Consider the following 24,396-nt stretch of genomic DNA (forward strand, 5'->3'; position numbering starts at 1 on the left):
CTGTATGGATTTAAAAATAATTGCATTTTGTATCATAACTGGCTAGCGTCATTTTGACTATGAAAGGACAGTATACAGATTGCTAAGTGCAGCTGATGACTTCTATAACATATGGCTACCTTTTCATGAATTATTTACATAGAACTTCTGCTCATCCTACATCTGAAAATAATTAAAGGATCTAATGAATAGTCATGAGATGAAAGTGGATTTCTTTTGTTTGTTTTTTTTTTTTCTTCTGTGCTCTTTCTGTGGGAGAGCTGTATCTGAATGTGACTGGGAATATTACTTGTTAATTGTGCTTCTGAGTGTTCAAGTTTAGAACAATGAAGTTCAAAAAATATAAAGAGAAATTTGAGAAAACAAGGAAAGATGTGAAGTGTTGACAGTACTTTTTTAATGGCACCTAGTTAATTTGCAGTTCCTGCCAGAAGAAAGGAAAGTTGGAAACAAGGGGAGAAAGTTAGGACTGTGGTAAGCTGATCTCAGGTACGTGGTGACAAAAGGGTGGTGACAATGGTGATTTGATGACAATACATGTGTAAAAGTTGAAGGAGAAATTTTGAAGAGAGGCATTTTAAAAGGGAGAATAATAAAATTGTGCTTACTTGAGTTGTAATAAAATAATGTAAATTAATTAGTAAATTCATTTTGTTTAAGGTCTTGGTATTTCATAAAAAGTCATTGTTTAGGAGTTCCTCATCAGTTCCAGTTACCACTCTTACCTACATTTTATGAACCTGCATAGAAGCACGTAGGGAGTACTGATAGTAATCTGGTAACATTTTACACTGCAGTACTGTGAATAATCTTCCTCCACTCCAAAATGTGGAAACACTTATGTAGTAATAGTATGTACAACTCTTGTTTCGTAGTCCTTTCTGCATGCTTTTTATGTAGTGATTAAAAATATTTCACTGAAGTTCAATGAGGATATCTATAAGAACATCAAACAGTCTATTACTCTTGGTCATTGTATATACTGATACTCTTTTTGAAAACAGACTCCTAGCGTTATTATGTCACTTTCACTGTCTTGCATAAGGTAGTATACTGTCTAAATTCAGGCTGGATAAAAATGAATTTCAGTTTAAAAATCTATATTTTTGCTTATGTGTTCACAATAAATATGACGGAAAATTGTACCAAGATACTGACATGACTCTGATGTGCTTTTTTACAGAGCTAGGAGAAAAAAAACTTTTTCCCTTTATATTCTGATGTGCAGCTTAGCATGTGATTTTACTTCCCTTGCTGATTGACACTAAAGTATTTAAAACAGAAGTAGTTATTTCCAGTAAATAACTGGATATTGTTAAGGAAAAATAAACAAACAACAACAACAACAAAACAAACAAAAAGCAACAACAACAAAAAACACCTGTATTGTGTTGTAGCTAAAGAGGTACCATGAGAAAAAGTAAAAATGAATTCTGGAACAACAGTCCTCTTGAACGTCAGAAGATGTGCTCCAACAGCTGACGGTATTTTTTTCTTTGTATGTACTGTTGCCTGGAGCATTCTGGGTGCTAACAGGATATAAGGGATATTCTTTGATTCTTCTCAGTGAAGCAAAAGGGTATCAGCAGATTCCTTTGTTTTTCTTAGAGTGAATTCACTTGTAGAATACAGTTTTATTTTGTGTATTTGGAAGCTTGTCTATGGAAAAATCTTTGCAAGTGTACTCTAGTTGTCTTAGTTATATACATTTTTTATAGTTCTTGGGCAGGAGGCTGTCAACAGCCTATTGAATGTTGCTTTTGTCCTGTTGTATTCAAACAAGCACAATTGCAGTCAATGCAGAATTTTAAGATTGTTCTTGTGTAGCATTAACCTGTCTTTTATGCTATCTAGACAAAAACAGTAGATACTGTGGGAATAGATGAATTCCTGATGAGTGTTTTTATCTGGTGAAGTCTGTCAAAATAACCTCATGTGGGAGGTTGCCCCATGTGTTTGATCACACTTTCTTCTTTTTTTTTTCCTGCTGTTTCACTTGCCTACCAGAATAGGATAGTCTTTTAGGAACACTGATTGTTTTCTCTGCTTCAAGAAATCAGTCTTTACTCTATTATTCTTATTATACAAAGTAATTCATGGGTTGAGGAAATAAAGAGCAAAAATAGCTGCCCAGGCAAAGGCAGATGATAATTTACTTAATTGTCTGTATCTTAGAAACTCTTCTTTATGACCCTTATTTCATGGCTCCTAAGACATATTCCTGTGTTCCCCCCCCCCCCCAGTTCTTTATAAGCCTGTGAAGTGAGCAGATATGAGAATAAAAGTTCATTCTCTTTAGAGGAAAAGAGCATACAAGATGGTACCCAGGTAATATGCTTTGAAACATAACAGGAGTTTTTTCATGCAGATATAGCTTACCTAAATCATGTTTCACTACTGCTGCAATAGTTGACTTTGTAGACCATTCAGATGAGTTTGCTTCATGATGATTGATATGATGTAGTTGTCTTTTGTTTGATTTAAAGTCTTATGTGGGTCGGTTGTGGGGATAAGTAATTAATGTGCTAGTCTGATTCAGGATGATATGTGACTATGCTGCAAAGTATGCAAAGTAAGTAGTTTATTTGAGTTTAAAATTCCATCCCAACAATATTGAACAAACATTTTAAGCAGCTCGTTGCACTTTTGTTGTATCTATGTGCCTCCATTATTCTTCAAACTTCTGTAAAACATCGTGTTCCTGACATGACCCAAAGATCTTTCTGATTTTGCTTTACAAATGTATGTTTTACATAAAAGTTTAATGTATGCTTTATAAATGCGTGTGTGTGTATATTTCCAGTCACTAGTGGCGTTCCCCAGGGCTCGGTGCTGGGGCCGGTCCTCTTTAATATCTTCATCGATGATCTGGATGAGGGCATTGAGTGCACCCTCAGTAAGTTTGCAGATGACACCAAGTTAGGTGCGTTTGTCAATCTGCTCGAGGGTAGGAAAGCTCTGCAGGAGGATCTGGATAGGCTGCACCGATGGGCTGAGGTCAGCTGCATGAAGTTCAACAAGGCCAAGTGCCGGGTCCTGCACCTGGGGCGCAATAACCCCAAGCAGAGCTACAGGCTGGGAGATGAGTGGTTGGAGAGCTGCCAGGCAGAGAAGGACCTGGGAGTGATGGTGGATAGTCGGCTGAATATGAGCCAGCAGTGTGCTCAGGTGGCCAAGAAGGCCAACGGCATCCTGGCTTGTATCAGGAACAGCGTGACCAGCAGGGCTAGGGAGGTGATCGTCCCCCTGTACTCAGCTCTGGTGAGGCCGCACCTCGAGTACTGTGTTCAGTTTTGGGCCCCTCGCTACAAGAAGGACATGGAGGTGCTTGAGCGGGTGCAGAGAAGGGCGACGAAGCTGGTGAGGGTCCTGGAGAACAAGTCCTACGAGGAGCGGCTGAGGGAGCTGGGCTTGTTCAGCCTGGAGAAGAGGAGGCTCAGGGGCAACCTTATTGCTCTTTATAAGTGCATTAAAGGAGGCTGTAGTGAGGTGAGGGTTGGTCTGTTCTCCCACATGCCTGGTGACAGGACGAGGGGGAATGGCCTGAAGTTGCACCAGGGGAGATTTAGGTTGGATGTTAGGAAGAACTTCTTTACTGAGATGGTTGTGAGGCATTGGAATGGGCTGCCCAGGGAAGTGGTGGAGTCACCATCCCTGGAGGTCTTTAAAAGACATTTAGGTGTTGAACTTAGCAATATGGTTTAGTGGAGGACTTGTTAGTGTTAGGTCAGAGTTTGGACTCAATGATCTTGAGGTCTCTTCCAACCTAGAAATTCTGTGATATATATGTATGTGTGTGTGTGTGTATATATATATATATATACATACACACGTATCCATCCTTTTTCAGCATGGCGTAGCTTGTGTGCTCAATTGGATGCCTTAAAGAGCTGGAGCTGAACTTTGAGATTCTTTATGTGAATATTTGTGAATCTTGAACTCCATTAGAGCCAACAGACTCTTTTGGATAGGTAGAATTTCTAGGGGAGTTCTTTCAATGTTGACTTTGTCTTGATAAACGTTAAACAAGCAGCAATGAGCTAGAAGGATGACTCAGAGGAGCCACTTACTCAAAGTCTGTGAGGACTGGGGGACTGAGAGGGAGGCAAACGAAGTAATGCTTTCCATGGTAATATGGAATTGTGTTTTAAAAGATGCAACTTAATCATTATCTGCCAACAATGACTTGTTTCTGTAACTGTAATATGTCTGAAGAACAAATATTTTGTTTTTTGAATAGTTAAGTCGTGTCTAGTAGGTTCAAAGTATGCAAGAGAGGAGTCCTTGGTAAAGATGAGTTTTCTCTATTTCCCCGTTCCTTCCATAATATCTACTGAATGCATGCTGTCATCCTGGCAGTATATACAACCTTGCAAGGACCAAAATGCAAATGTTCTTACCAAAAAAGACAGGGATTTAAAAATAAAAAGAAAGCAAATAAACAACAGAAAAAAAAAAAAAAAGAAAAAAGAACTGGTGGGGTGTTTGGGTTTGTCCTACGTAGTTATGCAAAAATATTTCTAAGCAAACGAGAAAAATGCATAGACTGATTTTTCAGCAGATTGCCTTTCTAATATACTTTTAACTACACACATATGTACATATATGAAGTGTGAGCAGGCATATATATAAACAGACATATAAAAATGAAATCTAAAATATTGTGTGCACTCTTCTAAACTTGCTGATAGTACTTTAACAATTTGAACATCATGAAGTTAGTGTAGCATATTCACACTCAATTTATGAATAAGTTGTAGTGTCCTGAATAACAAATTACCTGGGCTAAAAAGGTTTATGCACTGTGGTATGATTCTGAGAAAAGTTTCATATAAATTTCTGAATCTGAAATTCGGGTTTAGTTTTATTTTGGAAGAAATGGAAGAATGGTTATGAATCTATAATCTTAGGAAAACTTTAACTAGAGTGTTTTTGTTTAAAGTGCCAATGCTGTAGAATGAGTCTCTGTAGGGGAGTTAGTTATATTATAAAAATAAATAACTGCACTAGAGGTTCAAGATTAAATTACCAATTAAATACTGTTTTAAATACAAGCTGGTTCAGTATCTTCACAGTTGAGTCTTTACATGACAGAACTGTTTGTAAAAAGGTGTATTAATGAAATCCTCTGGGTATTTTTTTGTCTGGTTGGTTGGTTGGTTTGAATTAATGACATGTGAGGAAAAATTCCAAGACATGAGAGTATGAGGTTTCTGTATTTTCTTTCACTTTTCTTTTGATTTTACTCTCATTTTTCTATTCTCTTTAATTCACGTTCATATTCTTTTCCACCTTTTTAAAAAAAGCTCTGTTAGAAAGTCTGTCATTTTGTATATTCTACTATGGCTGCTACCTACCACAAGATAGGTGTGTTGTTTTTTCCTTTTTTTTCCCCTCCTTGATAAACTAAAAATTTCATTGTGGAAAAGTAAAATACCCCTCATGCCTCCCTACACTATTTATTTGACATTATCTGTTCATGGTTGCTTGTTTTTGGTATTTGCTACAGAGGTTAGCTGTATTCCATTCTCTTTCTCATTATTCTCAAACTGCTTTTTAGGGTTTGTTCTTGCTTGGAAATATTTTCTTATCCGTAGTGTGGTATGTTTCATTTTGTAAAAAACATCACCAAATTTAGAGTAAATTAGAATAGGGATAAATTAATTGCTACATTTGTGCAAATGATATGTAGAAGATTTGAGGCTGATGGTAGGAGGAAAAGTAGAAAACAAAAGTATCTGCAAGAAAAGTGAGGATGTGTTGTGTAGAAAAAGGGAAGAAGTCTATAGAAGATAAGCAGATATGCAAAGTAATTCAGAAGAAGTTAAAACAAAGGTCTCTGTTAAGTAAAAGATGAAACAGCAAGGCAAAATACAATCCATAAAAAGAAATGAAGTGATACATTAAATGACTAAGTATTTTGCTAAATGCATAGACTAATTTCACAGCCTTCAAATATATTTTTCTGGAGCCTTTCTGTCACTGTAGTTTGCAAGTGACTTAAGTGATAATTGGCAAAGAAATAATTCCTACCAGCCTTAGTCTTAAAATCAAATATGTGAAATGAGTTTTTTTTTAATTTTTATTTTTTTTATGTTTTTACTCCAGTAATACTGAAAAGGGTGTTTTACTGGGTATTAAGAGTTTTGAAATGTTGTAACATAATGCATAAGACAGAGAAGAACATTCATATCTTGAGGAGACACTGGTTTTCAGACCAGTACTCAAACTCTGAAAATTAACCTATCCTTCTGTGAGGATTGCGTTGTGGACGTATTGCTGTTGGGGTACAGGTGCTCTGGATACCAACACACAGATACTTCAAACATGCTGAGCAAGTGATGCCTACCCCTGCACAGCTTGCTTGTATCCATGACTGCTGACTATACTATGCATGTTTTTTTTGTTGTAGGTGAATTATTTCAGTGGTCAGTGGTGACATACGTACTGTTTACCCTGTTATGTGTAGGTTTAAAATCATTGATTGCTGGTTAGAATTTCAACTGCATTGTTCTATGTATGCTTTTGTTCTCAGCATGTTTTTGTTCTTTTTCATGTCTGACATAAACATGAATCAGAATTTACCATTTGGAGTTTACAAACCTTTGTGTGTGTTACCAGCAGTATTTTGGAATAATACTTTTGTTGATCATTTTATGTGTTTCTGAGCATGTTTATTTACTTTGGATGTTAAGGGCAAAGCAGTTGCATTTTTGTCCTCAAACAAAAGTCTCTTCTATTTCATAATACAGCTACAGTGTTCATGCTAGGAAAATGTAATAGATAAATGCTGTTCTGGTTTATGGCGAGGGACAAAGCAATACGTGAAATTAAACCAGACTCCTGAAGAAAAATGCAAAGTGCAAATACACATTAAAGACTGAGGATGCTTTAATATGAATATCTTAAAAATAGAATGAAAAAATCTAGCATAGAAACTTGAAGTTTTGTTGTTGTTGTTTTTTTAATGGCCATGAGTTTCTGTTATGTGCATCACATAAAACTGTTGCCTATGCTTAGTGGAGTTGTCTTCCTTGCTTTGAGCTGCAAATTCAGTTAGATTTAATTCTTTTCATGCAGATACTATCTATCATAATCTGGCTTCCTCACTTAATAAATGCTTTTCATTATCATCATGAATTTTGGAGAGTTTTCAACTATTTTTTTTGGCTAGATTTTTGGTACATTGAAAGGGCAAATGAAAAAGTACTTTAATGTATTCTTAATTCTCAACCACAAATATCATTTCTACAAATGGCTGTTTTTTTGTCTAATCTTGACTGAACAATTTCTGTTTGGTTCTACACTTATGGGCTTTTTTGTTCAGTTGCAGCAAGCTATTCAGTTCCACATTTACATTACTGTGTCTAATGGTGATGCTGTTTTGGGTATGAGTAAAGTAGTAACTAAATGAAAAGAATACTGAAAAACTACATATAATAGATCGTTACACGACATAGGTCAAAATGGTTTCAGCACATGCAAGTTCTTTTACAATTGCTTCTTGTCTAACAGATTTATTTTTCTAATAGAAACTCTCAGGACAGCAGCAAGAGATAAACAACTTAATACAGAGAAAAATTGCTGTGGATGAAGAAAATGCCCGTTTGAAGAATGAATTCAGTAACTTGAACCAGAAATTTAAAGATAAAAGTGAAGAACTTAAGGTATATTGACTTGTACATAGTTTTATAAGACTGTAGCTTTGAAGTAGTTCTTTAAGCAGTGTCAGCCTTTGTGGCACAGAAAGTGACAAGCTTGGAGAAAAAATTGCCTTAGGCCTTGCTATACCTTACCGTTTTCTCACATACCAACTCCGAGGAAGATGCTTTAAAGCCAAGAATCCAAGCTTTATAACTTTCAGATAAATAGTTAATGATGGAAATGGAGCAAAGAAAGTAGGAGTGTGAAGATGTGGCTTCTTGTAATTAGATTCTGATGGGACTGGCATTATTAATTGATAAAGCCGAGGTCTGGGAGGATATGTCTGTGTGGGTCTCAAAAATAGCTGGGGACAGCATCAAAGGCAGCTTGATCAATTAATGGGCTCTTTGCAAATGTGTACTCATCAAAGCTGTCATCCAGCTAAAAAATATGACCCTTCCACCTGCATGAAAGAGGCCAATAAAAGTACACAGGTGACCTTGGCCATCAAATATAGAAGAAGCTGCTGTGAGGGTAAAACTGCACAGTTTATATTTGCTGATTAGTTCTCACTTTTTTTGTTTATCGGCCCTTGTGGTACTGTTCTACAGGACACCGAGGAGTGTGCACAGAAGAACGAAGAGCAAAACAGACTGGTTATAAAAAACCTGGAGGAGGAAAATAAGGGATTAAATACACGCTGTGCTGACCTGCTAAATGACCTGGAGAAACTGAGGAAACAGGAGGTACAATGGAAAACAGAAAAATCTGGCAGTGATGCCAGAATAAAGGTATGAAGTGGAATGGACTTCTGGATGTTATTTCAGAAATAACTTCTCCAGACATTTGCACTACAAGTTATTTTCCTTAAATAACAAGTTATATATTCAAATCTACCAGTGGGGACTTGCATTCATTTACATTCCTTCACTAAAGACCCACAGCTTTTTAAAAATTGATGTTGCAAAGCAGGAATCTGACTTCAAATAGTCATCTTAAAATGTAATCATTAAAAAATAAAAGATACTGTATTTTAAGATAAAATATATATATGAAATAATAAAAGCTTAAAAGTATTATCATTCATGACTTTTTTCTCAATGTATTATTTACTTGCCTGTAATTTGGTTGTAGTAGACTTGATATTTGTTTTGGAAGGACCCTTTAAAACTTTTAACTGCAGTTTTGAATAAATTGTGTCCTATCCTCCAGAGGACTTCACTCTGTGGAGACCTTATTATTGCATATACTATATTTAAAAAGTTATTTTCATTGTTTATGACAAAATGAAAAAAGAAATGATTGAATGCATAGTGCAAAATATTGTGTCTGTTATTTAAGTGTAACTTTGACCTGTTAAGTGAAAATTGGCAATTTCTTTTTAAATTTGTATAAGAATGAAAACCCCAAACATGGCATCAAAGTGTTTGATGTCTGCTTACATATATGTATGTATATTCAATGGATTCTTTTTATTTACATGGCTAATGAATTCTTACACCATTTTCTTTTAAACTATCAATGTATATGACTTTCTGGTATATTCAATATTGTAACTACCTAGTCAGTATCTTGTCCAGAAATATCTTTTTTCTCACTCTAGCAATTTAGTAGTTTTGGAGACTCGTCTGCTTGTTCTACTGATGGAAAAACCCTTGTAAAGAGTGCCATTTAGATTTTTTTAACATAGAAGTGAAGTTCTTGCAAATTGAGGCCTTTGGAATGGTTGTGATGACAGCATTACAGGATTTCCAAGACAACAAATGGTTGGTTTGCTGGTTCTTGGAGGGGCAGGGGGAAATCTAGTGGTTTAGAACTGATTTAGTAATTTTCAAATTGTTAAATGTATTGCTATACCTGATAAATTATTGAAAATCATTGTTACTGACACCTTCAATGAGAACAGTCATAATAATTCCTAATCTGTCTCTTTTCTTGGCTGATAGGGCATGCTCAGGAGAGAAAAGTGTGTCATAGTTTTATGATTCCAGGGATGAAAATAAGTAGTGTCAGTACTTCAGAGCGAGTTGGCAAGCGTGGCAAGGTGGTGTCAGAAGTAACTTCTTGAGGGAGGTGCTACCTGAATCAACTCTGAATGACACACAGCTGGATCTGCTGTTCAGAAGCAAGGAAGAACTCATGGGGGATCTAATAATCAATGGCAGCCTTCGCAATAGTGACTGTGAAATTGTGAAGTCAATGATTCTGAGTAAATGAAGGAAGGACAGTAGTAGCACAGTATGGACCTAGAATTAAGGAGCGGGCTCTCTGGTTTATGGAGTAGGCAGAGACGGGTGGAATTGCATGAGAAACAGCACTAAAGAGGTTGGAAAAATTTACCAAGTCTTTAAAGACAGCCTCTTCCAAGCCCAAGTGCAGTCCACTAAGATGCTAAGGAGAACAAGTGGATGCATCAGGACGCTAGCTTAGCTTAGCTAAACACAATTAATCACCAGGTGCCAGTGGGCAGGGAGCATGAGGAGGAGGGTATCAGCATTCAGGAAGTGAACGCAATGAAGTCTACAAACAATGAGAAATTCAGAAACATTGTGTGGGCACACAGGGACAGTGGTAACCTAATTATAGTTGAGACTTAAAAGTTGTGACAGGTAATAAAAAGAGTTTGTTGCACTACTAAAAGGCTGAAAAAGGAAATTGTGGGCTTGTTGCTTAAAGAGAAGGATAAATTAGTGACAGAAAGTAATAGATAAAGCTTGCCTAGAGGCTGGGTTTCAGAAGTACCAGCAGTGGATGAGCTGGGAGTTGCTTGAGATAACTTGACTAGTAAACGTCCTTTGGACGAGCTGAACTGCATCCAAGCTGCTGAGAGAATTGACTCATGCCTCTGTGAAGCTGCTGCCTATCATCTTTCAAAGGTTGTGGAAATCAGGGAAGGTCTCCAATGAAAAGGATGACCCAAGAACAGATAGGTCAGCCTCACGTCAGTCCCTGGGAAAGTCACAGAATGTCTTCTTGGAAGCCATATCTGGGCACATAATTGAGAAAGTAACTAGAAACTCCTCATGGATTTACCAAGGACAACTAATTTTTGAGCAACCAAATTGTCTTTTGTGATAAAATGATTGCATCTGTGAACAAGGCAAGAACAATGGATATGACTAACATGAACTTTAGCAAGATTTTTTAAACTGTCTTGCTACAGTGTTCCAAAACGAAGATGTTACAGCTGAATGGATGAAAAACAACCTGTTTAAAAAAAGCTTTTTGATTGTTTTGGTTCAGAGGGCTGTGGTTAATGGATTGTACTGGTCTGGAGGCTGGTAAAAAGTGGCTACCTGCAAGACCTATCCTGGACCTGTCTTGTTTAAAATCTTTGTCAGTGACTTGGAGGAGGGGGCAGCGGGCATGGTCATCAAATTTTCAGATGACACCAAAGTGGGGGGAACAGTTGATGTGCTCAGGGACATGGCTGCCATGAGGAACCTTGACACAAATGTGCAGTGGCCTTAATTAGGACAAATGGTGAGCCATGAACTAGGGATGCAGCTATGTGGGGGACAGGGAAAAGCTCTTGGTGTGGGCAGGGAGTGAGCTGAGCAGGGGCCAGCTGTTTCAGGCAGCCATGAGGGCCAACAATACCCAGGGAGGCATGAGGAGGATGTGTGTGGCTCAAGAGCCAGGGGAGGGATCATCATCCCCCTCTGCTCAGTGCTGTAGATGCAGTATCGATTTTTGAGTCCTGCAATACAAGAAATACTTGTAATTTATTCCTGACAGTAAACTGGCAGGAGAGAGGGGAGGCACCAAGGCAGTGGTGCTGGAGGCCCTGCTCTGTGAGGTGAGGCTGCAGAGTAGGGCTGGTTCAGCTGGGATAAGGGGCAGCTGTGGGGACACCCAGCAGCAGCCCTGGCACCGTCAGGAAGAGACGCGGCCAGGCTCTGCCCAGGGGTGTGTGATGGGGGGGGGTGGGAGGCAGGGCATGGGCTGAGGCACTAGAGGCTCAGGCTGGAGATGAGGAGAAGCCTTTCCCCACCAGTACAGCCTGGCTGTGGAGCTGGGGCACAGGGAGGTTGGGCCTCTGTGGCCTGGGGGTTTCGTGTCCTGGCTGGGTGAAGCCCTGAGCAGCCCGGCCTGAGCCCAGGCTGAGCCTGCTCTGGGCCAGAGCTGGGCTGAAGACCTTCTTCTGCCAGGCTGCAAGTGTCTGTGTGTTTACATGGCAAGGTTTTGGCAGCAGGGTTGGCCTCTGTGAGCAGAGCCCAGCAGCTGCCATGTGTCAGACCAGAGCCATCTCCAGATCCAAAAAGGACTTGCCGATGGCCAGACCTGAGCCGCAGAGTGATGCTGGCTGGGCCTCTAGGAGAGCAGATTTAAGAAAAGGAAAAATAAACTGCTGCTGAACAGCAGCTGAGAGAGAGGAGAACAAGCCCTGCAGCCCCCAGGTCAGTGCAGCAGGAGGGCAGGAGGTGCTCCAGGCATGCAGCAGCAGTTCCCCTGTGTATCCTGTGCAGAGGCCCCTGGTGCAGCAGGCTGTCCCCCTGCAGCCCATGGGTCCCACATGGAGCAGATCTCCACGCTGCAGCCCCCCCACGGGTGGAGGAGCCCCCGGTGGAGCAGGTGGATGTGGCCTGGAGGAGGCTGCGGCCCATGGAGAGCCCCCGCAGGAGCAGGCCCCGGGCCGGAGCTGCAGCTCATGGAGAGGAGCCCACTCAGGAGCAGGGGTCTGGGGGGAGCTGCCGCCCACCCGTGGGGGACCCGTGCTGGAGCAGTTTGCTCCTGGGGGACATGGACCCCATGGATGGACCCTGTGGCACGGAGCCGTGTGGGAGCAGTGCTTGAAGAGCTGCTGCCTGTGGGCAGACCGTGCGGGGGATCAGTTGGGGAAGGACGGCATCCCATGGGAGGGACCCCACGTAGAGCAGGGGCAGAGAGAGACCGTGAGGGAGTGGAGATGAAGCGACAGGGACTGACCGCAGCCCCCATTCCCTGTCCCCTGTACCTCTGCGCTGCTCTGAGGGACGAGGTAGAAGAGGGTAGATGGGAGGAAGGTGTTTTTAATTTGCTTTTAGTTTCTCACTGCTCTAGTTTGTTATTAATTGGCAATAAATTACATTAATCTCCTTTATGTTGAGTCTGTTTTTTCTGTGATGGGGGAGTGAACTCCCTGTCCTTATCTCAACCCAGGAGCTCTTTTCAGCATATTTTCTCCCACTGTCCTTATGAGAAGGGGGAGTGAGAGAGGCCAGGTGGACCTTAGCTGCCCATCGGTATTAAACCACAACAAGCAGTTACCCTGATACTCCAGCTTATGCCTTTTTTTTTTTTTTTTTTTTTTCTGTGAGCTTAGTCAAGAGACTGTACAGAATTAAGTGAATTCGATTATCTCACAAGACTGTTGGAAGGATTGAGAGGCATATTAAAAGTACTATCTGTATGAGGGAAATGTCATATATAACTCCTAGGAAGTAGTAATTTATCATAGCTTTTTACATGCATTTGGTCAAATAAGCATTTGTAAAAAACACAGCTGTTTTTGCAGTTCATCACCATTTTTACACAGTCATATTGTAAATATTTGCTTGAAAATTTCAATTTATTTTTCCCAGTGTTCCTGACATTACTTGATGTTCTCAAGAATCAATATTGGATGGCAGATTGGCTTTTAACAGGATGCTTATAAACAATAAAGAATAATAATTTCCTTATCCTCAGAGGCCAAATGCAACATTATCATGCTACACTGTATTGGGATACAGATTATTTTCTAATGTATACACCCCAATTTAACATGTCCCTTCAATGATTTTAAAAAGAGGTTTCTGAACAAATTCAATAACAGGATTGTACTGTTCTCAGGTGATGGTAGAAATGGTTATAGATAAAAATAATTTGAATTTAGAAATAATACCCATTCTGAGAACCAGTTTTGCCTCAGACTGAAGTTTGAGGGTGAAACTAGAATCTTTTTTTGTACATGTTTTTCAGTAACAAACACTATGTTTATCAATATTGTAGATGGTGTTATACAGATGCTATTCATGTTACTCTCCTATGTCTGTGGAAGAATAAAATGAAATCAATGTAAACTATGTCATCATTGTATTTAAAGCAGGTATTAGATAATAGAAATGTTAAGTCGTAACAGAGGTTCTCCAAAGGCTGGTAGTGTGTGCCTCCTTCTTACTGGCCATTTTGTTTTGTTTTGTTTTATTTACTGGGGTCTTTATATCACTTTCTGTACAGAAAAATGTCACTTATCACTTTTGCTGACTAGATCTAGTTGTTTTCAGACCTACTGTAAATTAAACCTGGGTGTAAAACTCAACTTTTACAAATGCAGAGAAAAAAACAAACTGCTATGACTAGGTTGTCCATTTTAATGGTTATTCCTTTAATTATTTGTTATGTTAGTCTAAATACAGGTGAGATGAACTAGAAGAAAGCCAACAAGGTGGCTAAAAATTGTCAGTTGTGTTTCATTGTTTCACATATATGCCTTCATATAAGTAATGTACAGTACCCTAAGAATAAATACAGCGTTTTGCTTTAGTACCCTAAAAATAAATACAGTGTTTTGCTTTCTGCTTTCAAATAGGTCTTGTTTCCTAGGCTTATATCAGTTTCTGCATCTCCTAAAAGAGCACAAGTAGAAAAGCTGAAAATCAGCCACTTTATGCATGGAAGTGTCTCCCTGTGTAAAAATGAATTAGGGATGTGAGTTATGTTGTTATTCTTTCAGTGGAGGTTACTTAAGTTGTTCTTGAATAATACGAAGAATGTGTATTTTCCCAAACTCAAGCAGTCACAAAAGGCTTTGTATGTAGACACAAAAAAGTGCAGACTGGCAGATTTTGAGTGGAGGTGACCTGAAAGATAGTAGAATTGCTTAGTGTTTTGTTTTTTTCTAGTTGGCAAGGTACAGTAAAAAGTGCCTTAAGTCTGAAGGTTAGAGTTTTTAAAGACACAGGCAAAGTTGTTCTCTTAAAATGAAGTGTGCTGAGAAACAGCCATTTCTATCCAGAGGAGCCTGGAATTTTAGTTCCAATGAAAAATTAGTTTTACTGAGAGGGGATCTTGAAAACTACTCTCACTTCTGTCAAAATTCATAAAAAGAAAAACATAAAAACAAAGGTACTGTGCTTAAAAGTGACTTTCTAACAGTTTGAAACTGCAAATAAAACCTTAGTATTCACAGTCAATTCGTAACCTATATGCAACTGTGTTGCAGCATGCCTTGTCTGTGTGTTTTGCTTTTTATGTGTGAAGTTCTTTTAAATTCACCTTACCTCTAAGTTTTCAGAATTTATCACTCTTGGGTTTGAAGTGAATAAAATACTTACATAATGTTTAAGTTACTTTTGTGCTATTTATTCTCATTTCATTTTAGTTAGGATCACCCCCTTTCTTGTGTAGAAATGAGTAAGAATGTTAGCAGTAGACTTATTTTTCATATTTCACTTTCAGTACTGTTATATAGAAGTATAACATCCTTTTCTGTCTTGTATTTGTTCTCCAATATGCATTTTCTTCCCCATATAATATAATTGAATTATTAGGTATTTTGACTTGCTGTATTTTACATAGCATTTAATTTAGTATATTTCAGAATGCTGTAGAAATTTGCATTCTGCACAATACAATTCACATTAATGTTTGTTTGAAAATCAGGTTTTGGAGAATTTGTATTTAGCAAATTTTCAATCTGCCTGCTTGCATAATGGAACTGTCATCTCAGATACTGTATCAACTAAAAGGCAACATACTAAATTTCATTGATTTAAAAAAAATTGAGATACTCAGAAATTGAGTGTTAAAGTTTAGAGCATTTCATAGTCTTACATTCCTGACTGGTGCACAGAAGCCCTATTGAATACCTTAGTATATGATATTGCAATATTTTTCTGTTTCAGAATTTTATGTTTTTAACACAGAATCACACACAAAATCATTTAGGTTGGAAGAGACTTCCAAGATCACTTAGTCATCCTCTGACCTAACAATAACAAGTCCTACATATCACTAAGCTCTACATCTAAACGTCTTTTAAAGACCTCCAGGGATGGTGACTGAACCACTTCCCTGGGCAGCCCGTTCCAATGCCTAATAAACCTTTCAGTAAAGAATTTCTTCCTAATATCCAACCTAAACTTCCCCTTTTGCAACTTTACCCCATTCCCCCTTGTCCTGTTACCGGGCACGTGAGAGAATAGACCAACCCCCACCTCATTATACATCTTCCATTATATAACTTTATAAAGTTGTATTTAGGACAAAATCATTTACTACCCATTCTACTTTGCAGTGGATGATGGGAATTTGAGTACTGGAGATGAGATTTGTTTTTTTTTTAATCTATATCATGAAAATTATCTACTACTCATTAGCATAGTATGTGAGACGCACAAATAGGATTTATTCACAGAAAATATGAGCTATTGTCATTTTTGTTAATTTCAAGTTTGTAAGCTGGCAATCATCGTCTCAATCCACAATAACTTCTTAGTGCTGGAGAAAAACCAAGACTCAGGAGAAACCCTAAATTATTTAGCTTATTACATTGCAAACCTTATAACATTTGAACATTTTCATGTGTTGATAGAATGAACTTTTTCCTATCATTCTGGAATCTTTTGTTGTTTGAGAACAAGTAATCTCTGTTATCCAAAAAATAGCCTTTAGGATTGAATGATGACTCATCAGTGGGGTACACCTGGCATATAACTTGAGATTTATCATGAAGCAAGTAGTTTTTCTGCTTCATTCATTCGTTGCTATTTCCCCCAAATTAATGTTACTGTTATTAACCGGATATGATAATTCTTGTCAAAATTCAAAGAACTTAATTGTAGTACGCTTCTGATACATCTGAATATGCGTAACACAGTTTTATGCTGTTTTAAAGCAAGACAGTTAATTATTCACTACTCTTAAGTGAATAATTTTAGTGAACTATGTTTCAGCTACAAAAATATGTTGATACCTTCAATATTCAATGTATTGTTGCTTAAAGGGAAATCTGAGCACTTTTTGTTTCTGTGCAGTTTTGTTTGACCTAGTCTGTAGTCTCGAAGTCTGGAAGATAGACTAACGTACAATTGGCCATAGATTTGGGACAGTATCCTAGTAGGACATATTTATTTTAAATTATAGATGAAGCTTAGAGTACTTGCATTATTAAGAATAAATGATTGTGTTTATACTGTGCGATACTGAAGTAGGTCTGAAGTTATTGCCCCTTTCTGAAACTCTGCTCTAGATACTACTGTAGTGCCACTATTTCCATTCTTGCCTCAGAATACCCTAGGAGAATAGTCATGCAAAGCTTCTTAAGGACTAAAGTACCATTCTGAGCTGCTAAACCTCCACAGAACTCTGGTGAGGTCACTATGTACAGACATCTGAGTCCTGCTTGAGTAAGCTGCCTTGCTGTTATATTCCCAGATATACCTTATACTGGGCAACTTTCACAGCAAGGCTTACTGTGAAAGACAAAGTATTGCTTGTTTACACTGTTTTCAATGAGCATTCCCATAAGTTTTTTTTTGTATGCCATTTCTTTTCCTGAATTGGAAGTGCAAAGTCAGAGCATCTGAGACTGACAAGGAACCTCAAAAACAAATCTCTATCCTGGAGTCTTAGTTTCTGTGTGTGGTATTGTACAGTCTTTGAGAAATTTAAATAATAAAAACCAAAAGCAAGGTTTAATCAGTAGTCAAATAGTCTAGTATTGCTTTGCAAGGATTTGATTCAGGATTCTCTTATGTGCGACAAGTGAACTACAGATAACTTCTTAGAATAGGGGTCCATCTAAAACTTGACGTGCAACTTTTTTCTGGGGTTTCACATTCTTCATATATGCACACATACACGTATACCTATATATTTGCTTAGACCACAATTAATATATATGCGTACATATTGCTCTTTACAGATACCTTAAAGGAGGCTGTAGAGAGGTGGGGGTTGGCCTGTTCTCCCACGTGCCTGGTGACAGGACGAAGGGGAATGGGCTTAAGTTGAGCCAGGGGAGTTTTAGGTTAGATGTTAGGAAGAACTTCTTCACTGAAAGGGTTGTGAGGCATTGGAACAGGCTGCCCAGGGAAGTGGTGGAGTCACCATCCCTGGAAGTCTTCAAAAGACGCTTAGATGTAGAGCTTAGGGATATGGTTTAGTGGGGACTGTTAGTGTTAGATCAGAGGTTGGACTCGATGACCTTGAGGTCTCTTCCAACCTAGAAAATTCTGTGATTCTGTGATTCTGTGTGATATGTGCACATCCATGTGTCTATATATGTAGGTTACATGGATAGATTTTAGGAGGTTTTAACTCTGTGATGTATATTACTTTTAATATATATTAAATGTTTTCTTTGCAGAATTTGGAAACTGATTTAACAGATGCAAGAGAACAAATGAAAGAATTAAACAGTAAATGCAGTAACTTGTCATCTCAGCTAGCTGTGAAACAGGAAGAACTTTCCCAAAAAGAATGTGATATGACCATGACTAAGTAAGTATTGCATGTTTTCATTAACTTGAACCCTGAATGTTCTCAAAAAGACTGTTGGTCCATTTGTAAAGCGTTATCTTGAATTAGAAGTACTTCTGTGTAACGGTGTACATTCATAGCATGCTTTTACACAAAATGTAAAATTTTTGGAGGTGTTCTAGTAGCTGGCAGTTCATGTGGACTCTTTCTGATAATAGTATTGGGTCAGAGAACGACCAATCTCCACTGCAAGCAAAAAAATACCAATACAATCAGTGACAGACATTCAGCTGGAGAGGCTATCTGACCTAAATTTGGGAAAGTTTTGAACCTAACTTAAGCTTTTTAATTAGAGTAAAATCTGAAAAGTCAGCAAGAGTTTATGTGTAGGCCTCTACTAAGGTTCAAAGTGTAGTGATATGAGCTTTATTAGAAGTCTCACACACCTTGTTCTTACACTGAATCCGGAACATAAGTGCAATATCCTCAAGTTGTAATATCCTCAAGTTGAGGATATTACAGACTGACTTGGCCAAGTCGCTGAACTTAAAATTTCTCAAAATGAATTCTTTGTTATTTATTAGAGAAGAGCCTCTTAGGATTTGTAACAGACAGATATCATTTATAAAACATGTAATTGAAATAAATGCTTTTTTTTTTGAACATGAGGTAACAAAAAATACTCCAACACATGTCTTTTGAATTGTTTGAGGTCTTTTTCTGTATGTTTATCCATGCAAACAAACTTTCAAATTGATGGAGAAGAGTAAACTGCAACTTTAGCAAACTGATTGTGTTTTTCCTATGTGCTCAAATGATTTCTGTCAAATCTGTTTAACTTGCATTGTGATCACTAATCATGTTTTTCCACATTACTAGTATGTGAGTTATGCTTTTTTTTTTTTTTCTTGTGATACAGAACATTAAAATTGTTCTTTATTTTCCTAAGGTATGTAGATAAACTATTTCTGTTGGCTTTTAATTAAAAAGGCAAAGTCTTACTTAATTGAAAGAAAGCAACAACAATAGGATAAGAGAGAAAAAAGCTATGAGGAAAAAAAAGTCTTTGGATCAGCCTACTCATCCCAGTTCAGGATCTTGGAACTGTGTTGACTTCATGACTGAAGTGTTTGGTTGTTCCTCTTTTTTTTTTGGTAACTGATATATTTTTTGCTGTTGTTGTTATCCTTGTTTAAAACTTAGTGTTATTAATGTATCACGTTGAATTTTCAGTGTTACATTCATGCTGGCAAAAAAATTATTTGACAAATAATGTGGAAAATACCCTATCTCCCTTGCTACCTCCCATCAGCCATTTCAAACTTTTGGAGGTGGAAAAGACTTGCAAATCTTTCTCTTTCCTCCCCACTGCTCTGTTTCATCTCTCCCTGTCTACTGCATGCTTGCCTTTCCCGCCCTTCCCTTTTCTGAAAATAGATGAGAAGTACAGTCCTAATTAGAAACAAGCTCTGGAGGAGAAAAGGAGTGAAGCTGGCTTCTTTCTTTTGGTATCTTCCTTCATATGTAGTACAGGAAGATAGAGAAAAACATTATTTCGGCTGTCACCTCTATAACTTTGTAATACTGTCTGAAATTTGTAAGGCAGATGTTCAAATCAATTGGAAAGAAAGTCTCTAAGGGTCTAGGTGCAAACTGGTCTGGTGCTCTGTTTCTTGTGCCATTTTAATTTCTTGCTCTGTTCTGCATATCTGCCAGTTTGTTAGCAGGATTGTTTTTTCAGTTAAACAGTAGCTATGTCTGCTGTCACTAAGGGAGATATTTTATCTAGGAGGCAATTGGTGGTGAATTAACAGGGACTAAATTTTTTCAGTACTCTGGTCCTAGAGAATAGCAGGTGTTTTTGAAAGTCCCACCCAGCATAAATCAAAAGTCTGTCACATACTTCTGAGCGATGGAAGGTAAATATTCTAGGACCTGTGAACCGCCAGTTTTTACAGAACCCATCCTCTGCATGGCAGATATCTTCAAAAATCAAGAAGTTGCCACCTTTCTTTAATTTTTTTTTTTTTTCCCCCAAAGCATTTTTGATTCACTGGGTTTAGTTTCTAACTCCCAGAGTAGCTATGAAATGCATTTCATTGTTATATTTTTCATGCTTATCTTCAGTACAGATTTTCTGGATGTTTAGAATCCCTGGTAGCCTTTCCATTTTTATGTTCTTGAAGAATGTTAAATCCTGCAGTTCATTTCTGAAAATTAATCCTGTTGCATATTTGTGATTTTTGTTTTAAATTATGCTAAATATCAGGATTTGGAACTTTGTGCTTACTGCTCAGCACTCACTGATGGTCTATGTCTCAGTGGCACAGAGCTCTGGCAGAACTTGGGACATCAAACTGGAAAGGCCTGCTTGACTCAGACTTGTCTGCTGCTGTCACAAGTATCCAGGCAATATTAAACTGTTTGAAGATATATCAAGCCTTGTTTTAAGAGAAATTAGAATTTCTTTCCTCCATGTTTGTACTTGAAGCATGTTCCAGGGGTTTGTTCGTTTGATCAGTTTCTAGCCTAAATCTATTATTGACCATTTTACAAGGACTTTCTTTTGGTAACAATATTGCTTGTTTTTATTTTTTCTCCCTTCTGCTCTTTCTGCTTACCTCCATGCTGTAAATTATGAGGCAGTCAGATTTCTACTTGGCCCTTATTTCGCTGCTGTGGGATTTTTGGGTTATTCTTTTCTGTGTGCTGTAAACCATTTCATGGTATCTATGCCATTCCCTTGAGAAGCCATAATTCATAGTGCCTGTCACAGTATTGTATTTCTAAATTACAGGTAATGGAATCTAGAGATTTCTTGAATTACCCCAAACCTTCTTATATTCCCCTGGTAAGAGGAGTAACTGAGGTTTTCAGAATCCCAGCATTCACCAAAACTGTGGTGATGAAAAAAAGCCAACAATGTCACCTAAGGTGGTGGATGTGATGAATGCTATTTGCAATGCAGTTATATAGGTTCTGGAGTGACCATAGGTACTCATATCATTTACATCTCTGAGAAGCCACGTCTTACTCTAAAACTGTTAGAGTGTACAGGATGTAAGTATTTTATTTAATATTATCCTCAAAGGATAGGAGAAAACATTACTTCAGTCTTTTCAGATATGAGCACTGGAGCTATCTCTACCCTAAACAATAGTATGAATCTTAAGAATGGTTACTGTCAGGACAAGTGTCAAATACCTGACTTTTGCTGCATTCCAGTTTGTACTGTCTTTATGTAATGTCAACCTATTGGTTGTGAGAGGTCTCTGTCTCTAAAGGAGTCTTAACTTGAAAAGCATAAGGCTGCTTCTTAGATGATTTCCCCCTTTCTACAAAAAAGACTGTTTGAACAACCCAAACTGCCTCATTTTAAACTAGTCCTTGAGTTTTTACACAACGTTAGCATGCAGATGTCCCCAGTGTCTTTCTGCTCAGTCCTTTGGCATTTCTGCTGTTCATTGTTGCTTTCTAGTCTTGGGAAAATCGTATTTTATGCATTCTTTGAGAGTTCTCATTCCTGAACCAAGCATAGTGGTGGCCCATTATTTCTCATTGTGGAGCCACCATTCATAGTTAGCCCTATCAGAGTGAGACTTAAATCCTTTAAAATAATCTGAAAATTGCAGTTATTTTCTTAAGTAACTCATCAGAAAAAAAAAAAAAAAAAAAAGTCAATTAGGTCAATACCGTAGACTGAAGAGTTATCTTATGAAGGAGTTAAGTATTATTCCAGCTACTCTAAGAGGCAGGCTGTATTTCAGCATCATCCTCCAGTTGGTTCAGCCTCTTCCTGAGTTCTCTGTAATCATTTCAGATATCCAAATGGAGGTACACTGGGAGGCAGTCAAACAGCTGAGTTTACATAACAAGTTGAGTGAGCTTTAAGAAACAGTAAAAAGCAAATTTTAAAAAATAATTTGAAAACAAGAAGAACAAGCAATAGCTAATTATGTGACAGCTCTTACTCAGCACTTCACTTTTCCATGTCCTCACTGATGGTCCCAGCTAATTATAGGAAATCCAAACTGAACAGTTGCTTATCTGGCTCCAGAGGGTTTGTAGTCCTGTTTCACAGAACACTCCTACTTTGATGCAAAGAGCTATTTATGCTATAATATGTGCATAATTTACATCTTTCCTTTATCCAGAAAAACGACCTTTATATCAATCCAAAGGATTTCTTCATTGTATCAATTTGAAACATGATGCAAGACATGCTTTTTTAAAGTTCTGGGTTGTAGGCATATAGGTTCTTCACAGATCTGGTCTCCCTAAATTAAAAATGTTGTTTCTGTTTACAAGTTCTTTTTTCTGTTTTTACATGGAAATGTAGATTTTTTTTTCCATTTCTAATCTATTTCAAATACAGTATGTCTAATGACAGTTTCAATGCCTAATTAGGGTGTTACAAATTAGTCTTAAAGTCCCTGAATTCTATTTGTACTGTGGTGATGAAAAGGATTTCAGTCCAGAATTATCTTACGTGAAACTAAAGGTAGTTTATTTATTTAAGAACAAATTAAGTGCAATTTTATTTATGGCTTTACTTTAAACTAGTGACTTTTTTTTTTTTTTTAATTTGAATATGTTTATTGGCGCATAATTGCCGTGGTATTTAGAAGTATTTAAAATATGTTGGATTTCTGAATCAAAGATGTGAATGAGTACTCGTGTTTCATTGATAGTGTCTAATGTGTTCAAATATAATTTGATTGTATTGGTGAGTTCATACTTCTAAGCAGTTCCTTGTGAACTAAACTCTGTATGATCCGTATTATTTCTTTCTTATTCATTGCTCTTTTTCCTCTCCCATTATTTATTTTTTTCCATGGAACAAGAAAAATGCCATTCAGAAGGAGACATAGATGTAGCTAGTTCAAAAGATTTTGGAGTATACTTAACTACTTTGAATTGTGCTTGTGTTTCATAAACATGAAAAATAATTTTTTAATATAGGTCTTTCCTATAATTAGTTTTATGAAACTCCAGTCAACGTCACGCATTTTTTGTAATGTTGTATCTTTCCCATAACTATTATTCAGTTTTATGTTCAGCAGTTTTTTTGTTTTAAAATAAATTATTTCTGTTTCACCTTTCTTCTCTAGCATTCTAAAAAGTCATTTTTTTTTTTAGAAGTGTGTGTCTAAAAAGTATAGATCAGCATCTCAAAGTCATTTTTCTTTCTGAATCAACAGTTTTCCTTGATTGTTTCTGATGAAAAAGATTTTAAGATTCTTCTGCAATTCCAAAATACTAATGTTGAAGCAATTGCCTAAATATTTGCAATGTTTAAAGCAAAAGCTTCTTAGGTTACCGTAATCTTATTTCTGTGGATGAAATAATTTAGTTCTGCTCCTCTATTTTGACTTGTGAAAAAACTGACATTTTTTCATGGCAGGCTCCTCACTGTGACTTGCAGGACATAGCTCACTTTCTGTACATTTCTTGGTTTCACATTGTGTAGGTTTTACCATGCTAGATTCTAATCTAAGAAAGGTTGTCTTTTTCATTTATTTTGTTTTAATCTCAGTAATAATCTCAGTATTAAATGGAGTTAAATACTACTCAGTGTGTCATGGTGTTTGTGTTTATATTTGTGTGTGTATATCCTCCTTGTATATGTACATATAAACATCCACGTACACTTTAAAAATTATACGTATAGATGTATTTGTGTATATATATATATGTGTGTGTGTGTGTGTGAATGTAGGCACATACATTTTCAGTGTCTGTTATGACCTTAATAACATCCAATTTGTAATTTTTCATTATTTCTTCTGTTCCATGCTCACTTGAGAGTACCATTTTACTTAGCAGTTGATATCTATAACCTACTGCAGTGACAGGCAGTTGTGTGTCCTGTGGAGTGCTTAGTAGTTTGGTGATTTGGGCATGCGTATTAGTAGATATTTTGATCAGAAATTAATTTTTATCTTGTAACTATTTATCTGATTATCATGGTGCTGATTTTGTATACACTTTTAGAGCACACTCAAAGCAAATTAGTAGCAGAATCAAAAAGAATCCCTGAGAGGCTGAGGCTGGCAGAGAGTTCTGGAGGCTGTTCCTCAGCTCCAGCACGTCTGGCCTCCTGCTCCTGCAGGGTCACCTATAGACGTCTATCTAGGATGGTGTCTAGTTAAGTTTAAATATCTCCAGTGTGGAGACTCCACAGCCTCTCTGAGTAGCCTGTTTGTGTTGGACCAGTCTCACAGTATAAAAACATTTTTCTTACATTTAATTGGAATGTCACGTTGTTGTGCTTTAAGCCCCGGCAGGCAGCTCAGCCCCACAGAG

At 37.5% G+C, this 24,396-nt stretch overlaps 1 protein-coding gene across 7 annotated transcripts in view; it reads left to right on the forward strand.

Annotated features, from left to right (window-relative positions):
- CNTLN (centlein) overlaps nucleotides 1-24,396 on the forward strand; it is a 202,876-nt gene that overhangs the window by 40,909 nt on the left and 137,571 nt on the right. For all 7 annotated transcript variants that reach the window (XM_084504846.1, XM_084504849.1, XM_084504851.1 and 4 more), the window contains 3 exons: nucleotides 7,533-7,667; nucleotides 8,256-8,435; nucleotides 17,978-18,111. In XM_084504846.1, the coding sequence (XP_084360972.1) occupies nucleotides 7,533-7,667; nucleotides 8,256-8,435; nucleotides 17,978-18,111 (449 nt within the window). The remainder of the gene's footprint in view (nucleotides 1-7,532; nucleotides 7,668-8,255; nucleotides 8,436-17,977; nucleotides 18,112-24,396) is intronic.

This window comes from Aythya ferina (genome assembly GCF_964211825.1).
Source record: "Aythya ferina genome assembly, chromosome: Z".
Classification (NCBI taxonomy): domain Eukaryota; kingdom Metazoa; phylum Chordata; class Aves; order Anseriformes; family Anatidae; genus Aythya; species Aythya ferina.